Genomic DNA, 19,644 nt, shown 5'->3' on the forward strand with positions numbered 1-19,644 from the left:
GCCTTATTGTTCTCCCCTCCCACTCTTTCTCGTGACTCCTTCCATTTTTGACCCCATTCCTCCTATCCCTCTGTTTTTTGGCCACCTTTTTTAAGATCCTTCGTCTGCCCCGTTTTGGGTCCCAGGTGACTGAAGGGTTCCTCATGCTGTATTTGGGAAGCGATGGGCACATCCCCCATCCACAGTCCCTGCTAGTTTTTGACAGCAGTAAGAGCAAAAGGAAAAATGAGAAATGCTGCTGCATTGAGTACCAGCCCTGCTCTTGGGTTTGGACTTGGTCCCCTCCCTGCAAGTCAAGATCCAAGGAAGCCCTATGTATGACCATTCCCCAGTTCACACAAAAATACCAGGAGAAAAGCCAGCAAGAAAGTCCTAAGATTTTATCAGTCCATAAAATGTAACACAAGGATGTCAAAAATTTGTCAGCTTGTTTAAACATTGCAAAACAGCAGCTGAGCAAGTTCAGTTTCAGAGATTTTGATATATGCAACTCGCATGCTAAAATCTTTCCCAGAACTATATTAACACCCACTCTATGAAAAATTCAGAGAGGCAATTACAACGTCTAAGGGTGGATTTAAAACTGCTGGTCTATAGATCCACTGATATGTTTTAGGTGAAAAGTTAGGGTGTGTCAGATTTGTGAAAGATGAAAAACGCTGTTGATGCAATAAATGAAATCTGTGTCAACTGGTAGCATCAGACAGGGAATACACACAACTCTAACAGCTGGGGATCAAAGCAGAGATCTGTTTTCCATGAATTTAAATGATGCAACATTGAACACGGGCTGATCATATGATGTATAGGACATTTTTTTCCTACTGCTTGAGATTTAAAGGGGTAGTTCAAGGAAATATACAAATAAATAGACAGCTTATACCTGAGTTTATGCACCTAAATATAAAGCATTAGGGATTAACCTATTCATAGAGGAAGCTCTTTCCTAGCCCACTAAATAGAGACTGGTTTATTCCTTGAAACATTAGGATTTGAATCCCCTTTTAAAAATTTTTGTCTAATATAACTGTGATCTCATTGTCCATACAAATATCTAAATCCCTTTAAAATCCTGCTAACCTTTTGGTGTTGATCATTGTAGTGTTGTGTGACTCACTCCCAAGGCGCCTCCTGCTGGTCATCCAGGGAATTAGCATTCCAGCCTCCAGAGCGCCCTCTGCCAGCCAGTGTCCCGCTTCCTGCTGGGCCCCGAGTCCCTCCTGGACCCCAGTGTCCCCTTTCACGCCAGGGTGCTGCCACCTGCAGTACTCCACACAGATCTGGGTCTCCCCTCCCCAGGGAACCCCCAACCCGCCTCAGTCTATGGCCACTGCCAGTCATCACCTAGGCCCTGTTCCCTGGGGGCAACTGCAGTGTAAGTGCCACTCATCATAGGCAAAGGAGGTTTGAACCTGCTGCCTACTCCTGCAACCCCTATACCTGTTAGGCCTTTGGCCAGACCTGCAGCCTGGGGCTTTTCCAGGCAGGAGCTCTGTAGCTCCCTTGCCCTATTCCCCAGCACTGTTCTATTCCGGTACCTTACTCTGTTCCCAGACAGCCAGGTCCTTCTTTCTCTATCACCAGAGAGAGACTGACCTAGCTCCAGCCTAGCAGCCCCTTTATAGGGCCAACTGTGGCCTGACTGGGGCATGGCCCCCAGCTGAGGCTACTTGCCCCAATCAGCCCAGCTTTTCCCCTGCCACAGCCCTCTCCCAGGGCTGTTTTAAGCCCTTTAAGGCAGGAGCGGGTGACCACCCCACTACAATCATATTTTGCGACAATGAATTCTATAGGCTAATTGTGTAATGTAAAAAGTTGTAAAGAATAAAGGTATAAATTTAGGGACCGAGCTAAGCAGCTTCTAGATACTTTACCAAACAACCTTTAACCCTGGGGTTAAAGGTTTACCCTGATATCTTGACCCTGTTGAAGTTTTGAAAGAAAAAACAGCTCTCTTATTTTTATGTATTTTATTACAAATTAATAAAAGGCAAATTTAAAATTAAACTTCTAATTAAAACTATTAAACTTTTACTAAACCAAGTGAGGATTAACCAACACAATTATCAAATCAGAATCATATCTGGAATTGAATTAATAAATCAACAAATTGCCAGTGATATGGAATGAAATCAACAACTGACCAAATAATTAGATGAACACAATCAAGACTTAAACCATGAAATTAATATAACACATGATCAGGTCTGTCTATACTATTACCTCTTTTGACTGGAGTGGCTAGCCAAATTTGGGGTTTTCTGAGTTCTTCCAGTTAGAAGGAAAAATTAACAATAGTAAGGTATTTTTTTGATGCAATCTTATTTACAAAGATGATATACAAAGTTCGGTTTCCCTGAACACAGTAGGAGAAATGTACTTTGTCTGTTGTTGCAGACAACCCTGCCTTTCCAGCCAGAACTCTGTACCCAAATAGCTCTCTTTTAGCTTTCTCTCAGAGCCACCTTACCAGAACTTCTGTTATTTAGACGAAGATCCTTGGGACGGGGACAGTCTTTTTGTTCTGTGTTTATACAGCATGTAGTACAATGGTGTTCTTAGTTCCTAAATTATGAGGATGACAGAACTGACTTGAAAACATTGAGGTTTTCAGAGCTGGAACTCTGTATGAGTCCAGGAAAACAAAATCACATAACTATGACATGAAGTTCTGGAATAAAAATAAAAACCAGCATATTCAAGATCTTGCACGGCCTTTGATGCAACTGTGACAATGCTGGAAGCTAACAGGTAACACTGATTACACAGGCACCGGTTAGTTCTCCTGGACAAGGCTGATGGGGGATATGCAAGCTAATTAGCTGATCAGGCTGGGAGGGCTGATGAACCAATTAGTCCATGAGTCAAAGGATATAAGAAAGACATGGGAAGGAAGCAAGTGAGAGGACATGGGCTAGCTAGGCTCAGTGTGTGCCACAATCTCAAGGAAGGGAGATCTGTTCCTTTCTTTAAACCATAATTTGAGGACTTCAGTAACTCAGTGAGAGGTTAAGGGTCTATTAGAGGAGTGGGTGGGTCAGGTTCCGTGGCCTGCACTAGGTCAGACTTGATGATTACAATGATCTCTTCTGACCTTAAAGTGTATGAGTCTATGGAGGAAAGGCTAAAGGCTGAGATGCACTGTAAATAATTTGCTGCACAAGGAGCAGGAATGTAAATAAATCACACAAAGGTGCCACTTACTGGACAGTCAGAGAGGTTTCTGGGGCATCCGAGGAAGGGGATTGAGCATTCCCTATATTATAGCAACGTGAGAAACATATCTGTTGAACAGGACCATTGATTTATGGATGGCTCTGGGGGCAGGCAAGGAATGCAGTACCCTGGGTGCCAACTTCCAAGGGGCATTGTACTGCTCCGCCCTTCTTTTTTTTGGGCTTTGCCTGGTGGGCAAAATGCCTAGGGCTGCTTCTGTCCTGATTGGTGAGGGGGATTAGCAAACAGGAGAAGCTGGCCTCTCTACCCTCACAGAGGTCCAGTTGGCTAGAGAACTGGCAGGAAATCCCCCCTCCCTTACTTCTTGCTGCCAGCTGCCCTCTGATTGGAGGATGGCATTGCAATGGATGAAGGGACTGAATGGGTCTGAGCTCCAGGAGGCAGCACATCTGTTTGGCCCCAATGATCCTGTACCATGCTGCATGTGTAGATCAGCCAGCGCCAAAGGGAAAGAGGCTTCAGTTCTGGATCCAGTTCTATTCAATATCTTCTTCAATGATTTAGATAATGGCATAGAGCAGGGGTGGGCAACCTGTGGCTCTTCAGAAGTTAATACGCAGCTTCTTGTATAGGCACCAACTCCACGGCTGGAGCTACAGGCGCCAACTTTCCAATGTGCCGCAGAGTGCTCACTGCTCAACCCCTGGCTCTGCCACAGATCCTGCCCCCACTCCACCCTTTCCCGCCCCCTCCCCTGAGCCTTCCATGTCCTCGCTCCTCCCCTTTCCCCCCCAGAGCCTCCTGCACACCACGAAACAGCTGATGAGGAGGAAATGGGAAGCGCCAATTGGTGGGGCTGCTGGTGGGTGGGAGGCGCTGGGAGCAGGGTAGGAGCTGATGTATTACTGTGGCTCTTTGGCAATGTATATTGGTAAATTCTGGCTCCTTCTCAGGCTCAGGTTATCCACCCTGGCATATAGAGAGTACGCTTATAAAGTTTGGGGATGATACCAAGCTGGGAGGGGTTGCAAGTGCTTTGGAGGATAGGATTAAAATTCAAAATTTCATCTTAAGACTGGATAAATAGTCTGAAGTAAATAGGATGAAATTCAATAAGGACAAATGCAAAGTACTCCACTTAGGGAGGAACAATCAGTTGCACAGATACAAAATGGAAATGACTGCCTAGGAAGGAGTACTGGGGAAAGAGATCTGGGAGTCAAAATGGATCACAAGCTAAATGAGTCAACTGTGTACCACTGTTGCAAAAAAAACAAACAAACAAAAAAAACAAAAAAAAAACCCCAAATAACATTCTGGTATGTATTAGCAGGAGTGTTGTTAGCAAGACACAAGAAGTAATTCTTCCACTCTACTCTGCGCCGATTAGGCCCACTTGGAGTATTGTGTCCAGTTCTGGGTGCTACATCTCAGGAAAGATTTAGACAAATGGGAGAAAGTCCAGAGGAGAGCAACAAAAATGATTAAAAGGTCTAGAAAATATGATGTATGGAAAAAACTGGGTTTGTTTAGTCTGGAGAAGAGAAGACTGAGGGAGAACACAACAGTTGCCAAGTACATAAAAGGTTGTTACAAAGATGAGGGAGAAAAATTGTTCTTGTTAACCTCTGATGATAGTATAAGAGGCAATAGACTTAAATTGCAGCAAGGGCGGTTTAGGTTGGACATTAGGAAAACTTCCTAACTGTCACGGTAGTTAAGCACTGGAATAAATTGCCTAGAGGTGTGGAATCTCCATCACTGAAGATTTTTAAGAGTAGTTTGACTGAAACCTTCAGGTATTGTCCTCCTAGACCCAGCTGGCTTGGAAGCAACGGGACCCAGCAATTGGATCTACTCATAACAGATTCTCATGTAGTCCATAGATTCAACTATGACATTTTCATGCTCTCTCTTTTTGTGGATTCTTGAGTGACTCTGAAGTCCAAAGTGTGATGCACATGCTCGTGAGCAGATCAGGCAGACAAAGTCATTGGTGAGCATCTTGGTAGCTATAGCAGTGGTATGACACTTTTCTCTTGCGGCTAACAATCAATTATTTCTGTCCTTTTCAAAGGCTTGGAAAGCTCTGAGTGTTGTGTGTCGCCATGCTGATCATCTGGTTTTATTGCACCAAAGTGTATGCTGTTCTTGACACTGTCCTTGTAGCGCTTTCTGGGGTGGCCTTGATTCCAATGTCCTTGTGCTAATTCTCCATAGAAAATTTTTCTGGGGAATCGATGTTCAGGCATCCTAATGATGTGTCCAACTGAGCATAGTTGGGCTTTTAACAGCATGGCCTTAATGCTTGTGACATTTGACTTTTGGATATCCTCCAGGTTGGTAATTTTGTCCTGACAGAGGATCCCCATAATGGCATGCAGAGACTGCATATCGCAGGCCTCTAGCTGTTTGATATGCCATTTGTATGGTGTCCAGGTCTCACAGCCATAGAGAAGAGATGTGAGCACAAAAGCATTATAAAGTTTTATTTTGGTTGAGAGAGTTATGTTGTGGGATTTTCAGGACTTTGTTACATAGCTTTCCTAATGACTGAGAAGCTTTCTGTATCCTGTTCCTGATCTCTTTGTCAAGAGATCCAGCATTGGAAATGTTGCTGCCGCGAGAGGTAAAATTGTCAACTTGCTTTAGTTGGGTTCCACTGGTGGAGATGCCAGGGGGATATGGCCTGGAGGGGTGAAGATGACTGATGCAACACCACAGTTTTCTCCAGGCTGATTGTGAGGCCAAATAATTTTGATGCTTCAGCGAAGTGATCTACGATGCACTGGAGATCTCCCTGTGTGTGTGCTAGGAGGGCACAGTCATCCGCAAAGAGTGCTTCTCTTATTAGTAAAAACAACAAGGAGTCCGGTGGCACCTTAAAGACTAACAGATTTAGTCTTTAAGGTGCCACCAGACTCCTTGTTGTTTTTGTGGATACAGACTAACATGGCTATCCCCTGATCTCTTATCAGTAGTTCTGTTACTTTTGTTTTTGCTTTATGCCTTATAAGACTGAAGACTGAGCTGTCATGTCTGTATCTGACGTATATGCCTCTGTTGAGCCCATCTGTAGCATGGTAGAGAACCTGGGTGAAGAAGAGGTTGAACAGTACAGGGGCAAGGACACAGCCTTGTTTGACTCCATTTGAAACTGGAAAGGAGTCAGTGAGATCTCCATTAAAGGGTACCTGACCTTGCATCCCTTCATGAAATAAATGAATGATATTTACCAGTTTTGGTGGGCAACCAAGTTTGCTGAGAATCATCCATAATCCTTCTCTGTTGACTGTATCAAATGCTTTTGTCAGATCAATGAAGACGCTGAACAGATCCATGTTTTATTAGATAAATTTTTCTTACATTTGCCTGATACTGAAAATCATGTCTTTGGTACTATGACCAGGTCTGAATCAGCACTGAGTCTCAGGTAGATTGGCTTCTGAGACAGATGAAATCAGTCAGTTCAGGAGGACACGAGGAAAGATTTTTCCAGTGACAGATAGGAGAGAGATCCCACGGTAGTTATCACAGACTATTTTACTGTTTTTTTTAAAATAAAGGAATAATTGTGGCATCTTTGAAGTCTTGTGGCATTTCTTTGTTGTCCCAGATGTCAGTAAGGATCTTCCGGAGTGTTGTTATCATCTTTGGACCTGCAGATTTATATATTTCTGCCAGTATTCCATCTCTGTCCAAGGAATTCCTTGAGCTCATCATACTGATTGTCTTTTCTATTTCTTCAAGTGAGGGTGGTGAATCAAGGTGGTGCTGAATAGGCTTTTGAGGTATCTGGTTAATAGCACTTGTTTCAATTGAGGATGGTCCGTTCAGTAGTTGGCTGAAGTATTCAACCCATCTCTGTTCCATGCCATGTTTGTCTTTGGTGACTGTCCTATCATCAGCCATCACAAGTGAACCTGTGCCCACCTTTGAAGGTCCATAGACTTGCTTCAAGGAATCAAAGAACTTATTTGTTTCCACATACATATGAGTGTCCTCTGCTACCTTCTCCCACCATTTATCTTGTATTACGCGTAGTTGTCTTTCTGTCGTGCTTTGCAGGAGTTTGAATCTGTCTCTGTTTGAGGTGGACTGAATATAATTTTGCCAGTTTTGGAAAGCCTCATTTTTTTTTCTTTCAATGACACCTTGCCAGCTGTTATCTTTACCTACTCTTGCACTGAAATCTCCGAGGATGATTCGTTTGTCATTTTGAGGTGTTGACTTGATGAGAGAGTTGAGACCAGAACAGAACCATGCCTTAGCATCGTCAGGGCTAGTGAAGGAGACGCATATGCACGGATGATGGTAGCAAATCACAACTTATTTAGCGGTAATTGGAATTTCATGAGTCTTTTGTTGATGCCGATTGGGAAGTCTTCAAGACATTGCAAGAGTTTGGTCCTGATGGCAATTCCCACTCCATGGATTCTATCTTCGTGTGGTTCTTTTCCCTTCCAAAAGAAGGTATAACTACCAGCCGGTTCTGAAATAATGCCCTTGTCTGCCAATCTAGTTTCATTGAGTGCTGCAATGTCAATGTCATGCTGGGCCAGCTCTTTTGAAAGGAGAGCTGTTCTTCTTTCAAATCAAGTGGTATCATCTTTGTCTATCATAGTCTGATGTTCCAAGTAGCAATCTTTAGTATTGGTGTCCATACAAAGGGGCACTGAGTCAAGTTATAAGTAGCATTAATGCAGTATTATATAAACCATTAATAATCATAATTTTACAGACAAATTGTAAAGATTACTCTGTATAGACAGAGCTGTCACTCAAAGGACATTTTGAATCAGTCAAACTTACAAAAAACAACATGCAAGAAATGTCTTACTGAAAAATGACACAGGAAACATTTAAAAGGGAGAGAAAATGCTTCTAAATCTTTAAATAAGAGTCAGTCACCATCTAACACAGAACATACTGCAGTCTGGATTTGCAATGTCATATATATCCAGATTCAAACACCGTTATTCATACTGTGTAATATCTTACCTTGAGAGTAGCCCAACTGATTTCAATGGGAGCATTTGGGATCTATATACACCTGGACTTTGGGAAATCTCAGATCACTATCTGGACTTTACATCTCTGGCCCATTTCTACTTAATATTACATCTTTTCAACTTTTGGGGTGAAATCTTGGCCCCAAAGGCAATGGCAAAACTTCCATTGACTGCAGTGAGGCCAGGGTTTCATCCTTGGTGCCCAGGTTTGCTAGCTAGAAGTGCATATTTTATGCAATTGCTGGAAAATTCTGCATCTCTCAGAACCGTGCAATTAGTTTGAATTGCATTTTCTCACAAGACTCTTGAGAACATATGTCCAGTCTCTCTGGCAATGTTCCCTCTAATTTTTGACAGGCCATGTGCGCAAAAAATGTCTTCTGTGCAAATTGTTGTGCTTCTATGCAAATTTTTGTGCATACGGTGTTTTGCTGTATGCCCAGGGTTTAGGATCTGTGTGCGCGCGCGCACGTGTACAGCTTAGAGGGAACAGTGCTCTCTGGAACTGTTACCAAAGAAGTCTGAGCAAACTACCACTAATGTCAGTGATAGTCTCTCCCTTGATTTTAGTTGACAGTTGAATTGGACCCATATTGAATTCAGCTGGACTTTATCAGCATGAAAGGGTATTGCTTGCTTGTGGGTCTGCTGATTTCTAGAATCATCTTTCCTTCCTACTTGTAATGGCAGCAAAGAGAAAATTTAGATCAAGAAGTGAAAACAGTTATTTGCAAAATCTTTTTGGCAAATGCATTCTCTTCAACTTTAGGCTTTATTTTTTTTCTGTGCAAACAGTTGTTTCTTGACATCACTATATAAAGACGTTGGGAATAATTTTCTTTCTAGGATGATAGTCCATCTTTTTTACCCATCAAGGATAATATCTGGAGTCTCTTAAAATAACTGTAAAAAAAAAAACAAAAAACAACCAAATAAGAGGCTCAATATACAATGCCAATTAATTGAAGCAATTCTTATTACAATAATACAGTGTAAAAAATGTTCGGAACCTCAGTTAGGAGAAACAGTTGTATCCCCATTTTATCTATTAATTACATTGCAAATTTGCTTCATTTTTCAAAACCCTAACCCTAACCCAAAGGTTGAACTGTATGTGTATTCTGGGCCTGATTTACTGTCTAAGCTGCAGGCTCCAACAGGCAGGAAGTCTTCACCCTGTCACAGCCTTGACCTGGCAAAGCACCTAAACATATGCACAGATTAAGTACAGAGATAGTACATAACTTTTAACATATGAGTAGTCCCGCTGAAGTCACATCAAGTGAAGAAGGGCTTCCTTACTCAATGCATGCCTATTAAAATAATATATTAAATGAAGTAGGGAAGAGCTGCATTGAAGCATGCTTGAACACTGCATCTTTGGTTCATTTAAAACTTTGGTAAACAGTGCTCTCATTTTTATCTTGGAATCCATTTGTCTGAACCCTGCTATACCTGGATGCTGATGATACCCATGTACACTGTGCTTTACTATTTAAAGTTTTTATAACCTGATAGGCACATGTTACCAAGAGACATGTACTAGAATCTCTTGTAAATTTTGATTCCAGCAAAAACACATAATATTGGGTACTACGTCTCCAAAAGAGCTTTGCTATTTATTCTTTCTGAAGCATGGAGCCCTTAACTAATAAAAACATACACCTGTATAGCACTTTTCATCCTCTCAAAACACATTACAACCTGTGAACTTTCTTGTGCATGTATTTGTTAGGTGCTGCTGTTAAGCTAATTGAGCTAAACACTAAAACAGCTGGAATGAATAGCTATTTACACTAAGCAATGACTCTCTCCAAAGTTGGAAAATATGGGATTCTAATTTGAAACAACATTCTTATAAAAATATACAATCAATGACTTGTTTTGTACTGACTGGTTACCTGAGGATTTTTTTTTTTTTTTTTTTTAAAAAGAATTGTCCTTTTGGTCCAAATTCCTTTTTTCTAATAGCAACCTATTTAAAAGGAAAAATAAGGAATGTAAAATTATTACAGCATTTTTTCCTAAAGGAAGGTATGTAGTTATATAGTTATTACTATGTCTCTCCAATTAGCTCTGGCCATTGCTTAATTTGTAATGAAAGCGGTGCTGGGCTTCAATCAATTTTTTTTTTTTTTACATAAAACTTTACGCAACAAGCCCAGAGGTGCCGGGGCTATGAATTGCCAACCCGAGAGGTGCCAGGGCTCAGCCCTGATAAGCCCTGGCACAATTTAAGCACTGACCCTGGCCCCGGGTGACATCAGGATGACATTGTAAGGACATTAGGATCAATTGTAGTTCAGTTGTACTTGTTGAAATTAATTTGTTGTGGACTTGATGGGTACCAGAACAGATGATAGTTTTTAAGATGATATTTTTCAGAGCACTACGAGGTTGTTTGTAAAATTATGCAAGTTTGTTACATAAATGATTTACAAAATTTAACCGATGAGTAATGCCATTCTCCATACGTGCCATATCTTTCTGTGATAAGAACTTGGTGGCAGGAAATCCAGAAGGGGAAGGGGATGGGGAGGAGAGAGAAATGTCTGGGAGTCACTGGCATAGTGATGGTAACTTAAACCATGAGGATAGATTAGGCTGCCTAGAACTGAAGCACACAGAGAGAAGTGATGAGGGGACAGCGCTGAACCCTGTGGGACCCTGACAGAATGTGGAAGCGAGGAACCAGAGATGCTGAAAGAAAAGTTGCAAGTAGAAAGAGATTCTATGCAGAAGATGGTGGAGGGTCATAGAAGTCACAAGAGGATAAGACAGAGGGAGCAGGTACTGGTGTTGGCAGATAAGAGTAGGACTGATGCTTCAGATTCTGTAATCAGGCTGACGGAGAGTGCAAGGGAGGAGGAAGCTCACATCAGATAGAGTCACTTTTCTCTCTGAAGAAGACAGGCACCAAACACTACCTTGGTTTGGTAGGGAAGAGGGGAGAGCTGAACAAGATGATCAACCTCACAGAATTTTTCACCTAGGAAAAGGGAGAGAGACACCCACAAGAGACAGAGATATTAGTCACATAGCTCAGTGCACTTCTAGAAGATGCTCAGATACTGGTGATTGGCTGCGGTATAAGAACATGAACAGAAACTATAGAGGAGGCAGTCTGCATGGATGTCCCTTCCTCACACTTAAAAATAATGCCATGAGTGCAAGAGACGAATATAGGTGAGATAAAATGATTCTTTTGTAAGCAGAAATTGGTAGCCAGATATTCTTTAACCATCTAACTTCCTCCTTGGCTCCCTCTATGAAAGAAAAGCAGTATTCATTGAAAGATCCTGGATAGATACACACCTAAAGGATTTTGCTTGCATTAAAAAGCTTCTGGCTTTTGCTACTTCTTGAGCAAGTTTCTTTAAATCATCTCCTTCGAAGAAAGGAAAAACTGGATCCTAAAATATAAAATTAAAATGTTGTTGCTAGAATCTACAGCAATCGCTTACAAATCTTAGGGCAGCAAATGTAAATAACTGAACCCAAACTTCTGAACTTCACATTCACCAGAGCCAGACAAGATCTTCTATTTATGAAGAGATAGAACAGAGTGTTTAACTCCAAATTCTACTTGAGGTGGATCTGGTCTTTATTTTTATTACACATTTCTATTGCAATAGTGCCTGGAGGCCTCAATCAGGTTGGAGACCCAGTACGTTAAGCTCAGTAAAAACACAGTAAATGACAGTCCCTGTCCTAAATATTTTATAATCTAAACCCAAGACATAATAGATGGATAAAACATAAATAGGTGGTAGTGAGGAGGACAGCAGAACTTTGATAAAACTCAGGGGTATTCAGATCCAGAGTTTTGGTTTGCTCTCGTTTCCAAATTCTTTTGCATCTTACACTCCTTCAATGGCTTCATTCACCTCCTCAGTGTGGCTGGGCAATAGGTATAGCCAGACATTAAATTTTGTTGTTCGGATCCCAAACATCTCAGTGCAAGGTACCTTGGGAGTCTTATATTTTATTTTTTTAAAATGTACTTTAGATCTGGAAGAAAATATACATTCCATAAAGAAACACAATCCAAATAACTATTGAACATACATCATCATCATCAAACCCTTCTGTCAACATTCTGTGTGCTGCTAACTGTCCATCCATATCTCCAATACAGCGATGGTAGCGTCCTCCTGTTTGAGAGGCCAGCTTCTTCAGAAATTCATTAGCTCTTCTGTTGACAATGAAGCAGTAAATTACCAGTAATGACTGCTCTTGAGCATTAATAGAGCCTTACTGTCAGGGACTCTTGTATTTCTAAGCATGCAGTTTGGGGAGTAAGTTTAGAAATGATTTAGATATTTGTAGAGTCTTTTCCAGCTATGGGGGGATATATAAATTATATAATAATACTTAGTAATCGTAAACTACAAAGGCTGGTTACTTTTAACCAACAGTTATAGGGACAGCATAGCAATAAGCACTGGAACCCAGACTTCTAGGAAGAAATGTGTGGATTTACATACTGGAGAAAAATATCACAGGTACAATAAGTAACTTATTTTATTGCCATAGTAAGTCATTTAATAGATCTCTATCTCTAGGGCCAGGTCCTCCACAAGTGTAAACTGTCATAACTCCCATTGAAGTCAACGGAGCTATGACAATTTACACAAATTGAGGAGCTGGCCCCTAAAGTCCACACCAAAAATGAAGACACTGAGATTTAATTTCAGTCTAAGTTAGGGTCAGAAAAGTTATATTAAATATAAGAACATAAGAAGGGCCCTATTGGGTCAGACCAAAACTCCATCTAGCCCAGTATCCTGTCTTTCAACAGTGGCCAGTGCCAGGTGCCCCAGAAGGAATGAACAGAACAAGTAATCATCAAGTGATCCATTACCTGTCACTCATTCCTAGCTTCTGGCAAACAGAGGCTAGGGATACCCTCCCTGCCCATCCTGGCTAATAGCCATTGATGGACCTATCCTCCATGAACTTATCTAGTTCTTTTTTTAACCCTGTTACGGTCTTGGCCTTCACAACATCCTCTGGCAAAGAGTTCCGCAGGCTGACTGTGCGTTGTGTGAAGAAATACTTCCTTTTATTTGTTTTAAACCTGCTGCCTATTAATTTCATTTGGTGACCCCTAGTTTTTGTGTTTTGAGAAGTAGTAAACAACACTTCCTTATCTATTTTCTCTACACCAGTCATGATTTTATAGATCTCAATCATATCTCCCCTTAGTCATCTCTTTTCCAAGCTGAAAAGTCCCAGTCTTATTACTCTCTCCTCATACGGAAGCCATTCCATACCCCTAATAATTTTTGTTGCCCTTTTCTGAACCTTTTCCAATTCCAGTATATCTTTTTTGAGATAGGGCAACCACATCTGCACAGAGTATTGATGTGGGCGTACCATGGATTTATATAGAGGCAACATGATATTTTCTGTCCTATTATCTATCCCTTTCTTAGTGATTCCCAGCATTCTGTCACTTTTTTGACTGCTACTGCACATTGAGTGGATGTTTTCAGAGAACTATCCACAAGGACTCCAAGATCCCTTTCTTGAGTGGTAACAGCTAATTTAGACCCCATCATTTTATATGTATAGTTGGGATGATATGACATTTGTGTCCTTTATTAATAGTATATGTTACACATTAAGAGACTTGCTCAGTTTACAACATAAGGTTTGTTTTTAAACAGCCATAATTGCTGGCTCAACCTATTATCTGAATCTGTAAATCAAGGTATGTGTTAAGTCACCACAACACTCCACATCCAGAGTTTCAGGAAAACAAGAAACGCAAAACATGACTGTGATGCTGGCAGGCCAGGTGCCAGCTAATGCTATGGCATCCATGTCTCAACTGGACACTAACAGATACAGAACTGGAATCTGTCTGCCTCACTTGTGGGTTATTATTGATAAAATAAGTAGGTATTACAATTATAAGAGAGTTTAGTGTTTGGACTCTACGGATTGCTTGAGTTGCTGCATCCATTAATCTTGCTTGTTAATATCTGTGTTCCATATTGTAATGTAATATATGAGACTCCATTGTGAGCCTCTGTGGCTGTGAATCATTACACAGGAGACAGACACTAATTATAGTCTGGTCTACACTAGAAAATTAAGTTGGCTTAACTATGTTGCTCGCGAATGTGAAAAATCCACACACCTAAGTGTGTAGTTAAATCGACCTAACTGCCAGAGTAGACAGAACTAGGTCAATGGAAAAATTCTTCCATTGACCTAGTTACCGCCTCTTGGGAAGGTGTATTACCTACACCGATTGGAGAATCCCTCCCATCAGCGTAGGTAGTGTCTACAGACTTATTACTGTTCTGCTCTAGTCCTATTAGCTGAGTTGGAAGCTCAGAGCAGATGGCAGGAGGGGGATAAAAATCCCAAACAAAAGGAACAAGGTATCTCTATGCTGCTTGGGCTCTGGGGATGCAACGTGTTTCTAGGCATAAGCAAGAGATCCTTAGCTGTTTAGCCTAGGTTAGCCCTAAAGGACAAATAGAGATGACTGATTACAGAAGCCTTTATTACTTTTTGAAACCTAAGACTGTAACTCATTTGTGTGTCTGTTTGGAGAGTTATTTATAAGGTTAAAGCAAGCAATTTCCTTTTCCTATCTAATAAATCTTCATATTGTTTACTATAGGATTAGTTACAAGCACTGTAGGTGTCAGACCTAAAGCGCAATTGACCTGTGGTGACTATTCCTTTGGGATCAGGAGTAACCTGAATATTACTGTGCTTAGTATAAAGGGCCAGCTATCACAGAGCTGTGCTCACCTGTGTGGCAAGACAGACCCGAGTATGCAAGGAGTCTCTGTCTGTGACTCCATTTAAGACTGTTAAAGTGCTTGAGGAGTTTGCAGTTGGCTGATGAAATCTAAGTTTAGAACTCATAACCAATCAGGAGTTTGTGCCCTGGTTTTTAACAGTCTACCCTGATGTTGGTACTCATGCTCTTGTGTTACCATTGGGAGCATTACAGTGACAATACCTAAACTAGTAATTTTAATGAATTTCATATTATTCTGTAAAGTAATATATACCTGTCTGAACAGTTAAAAGAAATGGTGTGGATTTTAGTTGTTTGTTTCATTCTAATCTTTTCAACTTCTTTTAGAATGAGACTGCAGCTGGTGTCTGGCTTTCCATCGGTCAGAACATACAGTGCCTCTATATCTTGAAAACAGAAAGCTTTCTGAAAAAGCAGAAAATGAATTTAAACATTGGGGTACCACTTAAACAGCATTTTCACTTCTTTATTGTAATGTTTTCTAAATCCTGTTTACTTAGGTAACTGTACACAAATCATATCAACATTCATGGAATAGAAAATGACTATATTGAATATGAAAAGGATCTTAGTTACTGTTTAGAAAGGATATAAACTTTTTTTCTAAATCGATAGAATGTTCTTAACATAAGACAATAAACCCAGGGAAAAATAATCTTCCGAGACTGTCTCAGTGAATTAGACTAGGTAGGAAGACTAGTTGGTCCTGATTTTGAAAGCTTCTGATTTCAGCTAAGCTAGTAAGTCCCCCATTGACTTCAGTTGAACTTGTAGGGACTCAACCTCTGAAAATCAGAATATTATGACTTGGCAGGTATTTCACTATCTAAAGATTTGTGTACACTAAGAAAACTTGTACTGGGACGATGGGACTGAGATCACATTCCACTAGATCCAGTGCAGTGCAGATCCAGTCTTACAAAACTCCCAATTGGAGGCAATCTGGAGTTAGATTTACATTTAGCCAGTAATACTCTCTTGACTTGTTTTCCAGAACTGATTCCAATTTAGGGATCGTAGGATCCCTAATTAGCCCTCTACATATTCACCTCTTAAGAGTTAATCTTTCATAGTATTCTGGCAATTCTCACAAGAGAAAGAAGGGATACTTATTAGTTACTGGTTTCAGGGTAGAAGCCGTGTTGGTCTGTATCCGCAAAAAGAAAAGAAAAGGAGTACTTGTGGCACCTTAGAGACTAACTCTACAGCTCACGAAAGCTTATGCTCAAATAAATTTGTTAGTCTCTAAGGTGCCACAAGTACTCCTTTTCTTTTTTATTAGTTACTGTACTTCAAGTGATTGCCCATATAGATTCACACTTCTCCCACTTCTTTGAAGTCTTTAGGTGAATGTTTGATTACGTGGAAAAAGGAAGCAGAGTGGATATGGCACTTTATATATTGTCAGGTGTGACAGTTTGGATCCACAAAGCAGCATGTACATGGCCCAGTGACCCTGCTTTTCTAGGGGGCTCCAACTTGTCCCCAACCACATGTAATATCCCAAACAAGTGGCATTACAAGGGCTCTCCTCTTGAAGAACTAGTTATGGGCATGTTATCTCTTTTTTCTAAACTTTGGTTGAATGTGCAGAGGGTTAGTGGATAAGTGCATTAATCTAAAAGAATGAAACATTTTAGGTTTTTGCTGACTCCAATACTAATGACGGTTCCAAACACCTCTGAACTTTGGGATAAGGACTGGATCCAAATATGGCTTGATCCCAGATCTGTTCAATATATTACACATTTTTCAAGAGTTTTGTGCTAAATTAGCACTTAACTGACACTAGTGCTGGAAAATAATTTGGTTATGTAGAGCAATTTTTTTATGATCATAATACACATTATTTTGCCACAATATGATGTACAGTTAACTAACCTGCAAAGCCTTAAGGATGCATGTAGTGCCATGAGCTTGGAATTTTGACACCCATTGTACAGCATCATGACATGTTTCATCTGTAGCCTCTACAAGAAACTCCTGCCAAGTGTCTATATCTTCTGCAAATCTCAGCAGGTTAAACCTGGCAAGAAAGATGTAATTCTGTTATTGACAATGCCAATATCAGCATCCTAATACACAATTATATTTTAGTGTCAAATGTCAGCACCTATGTGTTCTATTTTTTATATTTAGGTTAAATTTGGGAGGAATAATACTCTTGTGGGTAAGGCACAGGATTGGGACTGAGGAGACCTGAGTTCAGTTCCTAGCTCTGCCATAGACTCACTGTGTGACCATGGGTAAATTACTTAATCTCTTCATCCCTTAGTTCTCCCCACCTACAAAATGTATCTATGCAAACTATATGTTACAATATTTCCTTTATCAGACCTTTTTACTGTCTTTTCTATTTAGATTGTCAGCATATTAGTGCAGGTATCATCTCTTAATAGTGTGTTTGCAAAGTGCTTAACACAGTGGGGCTCTTAACTCACATGGGGCCTCTAGCTGCTACTGTAATACAAATAATAAATTGGAAGTTCATTTCATCCGAGTGGTCTTATACGTTACTGTTACTTTCAGTCCCCAATGGCTGCCATCTTGCTGGCCTACAGATTTTCTCGGTTTCCCAGCTGATGATAGCTAGCATCTGGACTGTACTTTATTGGGTTGGGCTTGCGCATGCTTTCCACTGAGTTTCCTGGTGGGTACTCCCTTCTCTCTCTCTCTCTCTCTTCTGAGTCCTGAGTTGTGTTTTTTCTTCCATCAGAGAACAGCTCACAATACTTATTCAAATGGTGCCCTCTGAAAGATTGCAAACTAACTGGACTGTCCAAGTCTATTCTGAGGCATGGTCTCCCTCTCATGCTAGCACTGCTTGAAAAAGCAATGCCAGTGTATGTTCTGTGTACTGAGACCTGTTCAACCTCTATTATCTGAATGGGTGATTTTTAAAAAAGTTTGGCTAATCAAGGTTTTTGATCAAATTATCTTTGTAAACAACAGATGCTGGGGGACAAAACTATTTTGGATAAGAGGTCATTTCAGATAAATGAGATTCAAATAATCAAGGATGTACTGCTTTACATCCTTTGAAAAGATGTAAGATTTAATAGATACTGGTTTAAAAAATCATATATTCTGTACTAGTTCTAATAACTGCTCTTATTGTGTTTCAATACCATTTAATTAGCTATTTAGCATTATACCACTTTCAGTCATCAGCTTTTCACACATACCTAGCATTATTCTTTCTTAGCTGTTCCCAGATGAGGGAGGTAAGCTCTTTTGTGACCTGTTGCAAATAAGGGTCCATGGAACCAGATGTATCAATCAAAATGCATACTTTTGTCTCCAAAATGGTGCCAAATAATCGCCGGCTTCCTAGTCCAGAACATGAGATTTAGAGCATGGTAGCAGTTCATAGACTCATTTTATAAATATACCATTTCAGCTGAGATTATCAGTTCAATTTTCCATTGTTTGCAGCATTGTTGTACTGTAGTTGTATTGGGCCCAGGATATTAGAAGGACAAGGTGAATGAGGTATATCTTTTATTGGACCAACTTCTGTTGGTGAAAGACAAACTTTTGAGCTACACAGAGCTCTTATTCAAGTCTGTGAAAGGCATTTATGGTATGTCTACACTGCAATTAAAAACCTGCAGCTGACCCATGCCAGCTGACTCTGGCTTGTGGGGCTCAGGCTAAGGGGCTGTTTAACTGCAGTGTAGACAGTCAGGCTGAAGCCTGGGCTCTGGGACACTGCAAGATGGGAGGGTCCCAAAACTTGGGCTGCAGCCTGAGTCAGAACGTTTATACCTCAGTTAAACAGCCCTTAGCCTGAGCCCGCAAGCCCACATCAGCTGGCATGGGCCAGCCGCGGGTTTCTAATCGCAGTGTAGACATCCCTCAGAGTTTCACAGCTACGTACAAGATGGAAAAAATTATTTAACGTACGTAGTTAACACAGCTTCCAAGGGACCATTCAAGATGAAGTGACCCATTGACACCTCTTCTGTCATTGGACAAAAAAGGGGAGTTAGTGGAGAGATTGTTGTAATAAGCCCATACATCTAGTGTCTTTAAGACCATGTTTTTTAGTGTCTAGCAAAGTTGTGAATTTAAGCACCCAGGCTTGTCTTTTGAAGATGTTGTACAGGTCAAAGGCCAGGTCTACACTTTGTCCACATGCCTAAGCAATGTAGTTATACTAGGGCTGTCAATTAATTGCAGTTAACTCATGTGATTAACTCAAAAAAATTAATCGCGATTAATTGCACTATTAAACAATAGAATACCAATTGAAGTTTATGAAATATTTTGGCTGTTTTTCTACATTTTCAAATATATTGATTTCTATTACAACACAGAATACAAAGTGTACAGTGCTCACTTTATTTTTTATTAAATATTTGCACTATAAAAATGATAAACAAAAGAAATAGTATTTTTCAATTCACCTCATACAAGTACTGTAGTGCAATCTCTTTATCATGAAAGTGTAACTTAAAAAAAAAACTACATTTGTGTTACATAACTGCACTCAAAAACAAAACAATGTAAAACTTTAGAACCTACAAGTCCACTCAGTCCTTCTTCTTGTTCAGCCAATCGCTAAGACAAACAAGTTTGTTTACATTTACTACAGATACTACAGCCTGCTTCTTATTTACAATGTCACCTGAAAGTGAGAACAGGCATTCACATGGCACTTTTGTA

At 40.4% G+C, this 19,644-nt stretch overlaps 1 protein-coding gene across 3 annotated transcripts in view; it reads right to left on the reverse strand.

Moving 5' to 3' along the window:
- Positions 1–1,980: 1,980 nt before the first annotated feature.
- The window catches only part of VWA3A (von Willebrand factor A domain containing 3A), a 75,185-nt gene continuing 57,521 nt past the window's right edge, over positions 1,981–19,644 (reverse strand). Inside the window, exons 28-34 of one of the 3 annotated variants that reach the window (XM_037911388.2) lie at positions 18,162–18,306; positions 16,858–17,002; positions 15,230–15,381; positions 12,258–12,384; positions 11,505–11,602; positions 10,091–10,164; positions 1,981–9,092 (exon numbers count right to left, since the gene is read on the reverse strand). In XM_037911388.2, coding sequence (XP_037767316.1) covers positions 10,116–10,164; positions 11,505–11,602; positions 12,258–12,384; positions 15,230–15,381; positions 16,858–17,002; positions 18,162–18,306 — 716 coding nt within the window. In that variant the 3' untranslated portion in view covers positions 1,981–9,092; positions 10,091–10,115. Of the gene's footprint in view, positions 9,093–10,090; positions 10,165–11,504; positions 11,603–12,257; positions 12,385–15,229; positions 15,382–16,857; positions 17,003–18,161; positions 18,307–19,644 lie in introns of those variants that run through there. The other 2 variants (XM_043523674.1, XM_043523675.1) reach the window with 2 other exon arrangements.

The sequence above is a fragment of the Chelonia mydas genome, chromosome 10, assembly GCF_015237465.2.
Source record: "Chelonia mydas isolate rCheMyd1 chromosome 10, rCheMyd1.pri.v2, whole genome shotgun sequence".
Lineage (NCBI taxonomy): Eukaryota > Metazoa > Chordata > Testudines > Cheloniidae > Chelonia > Chelonia mydas.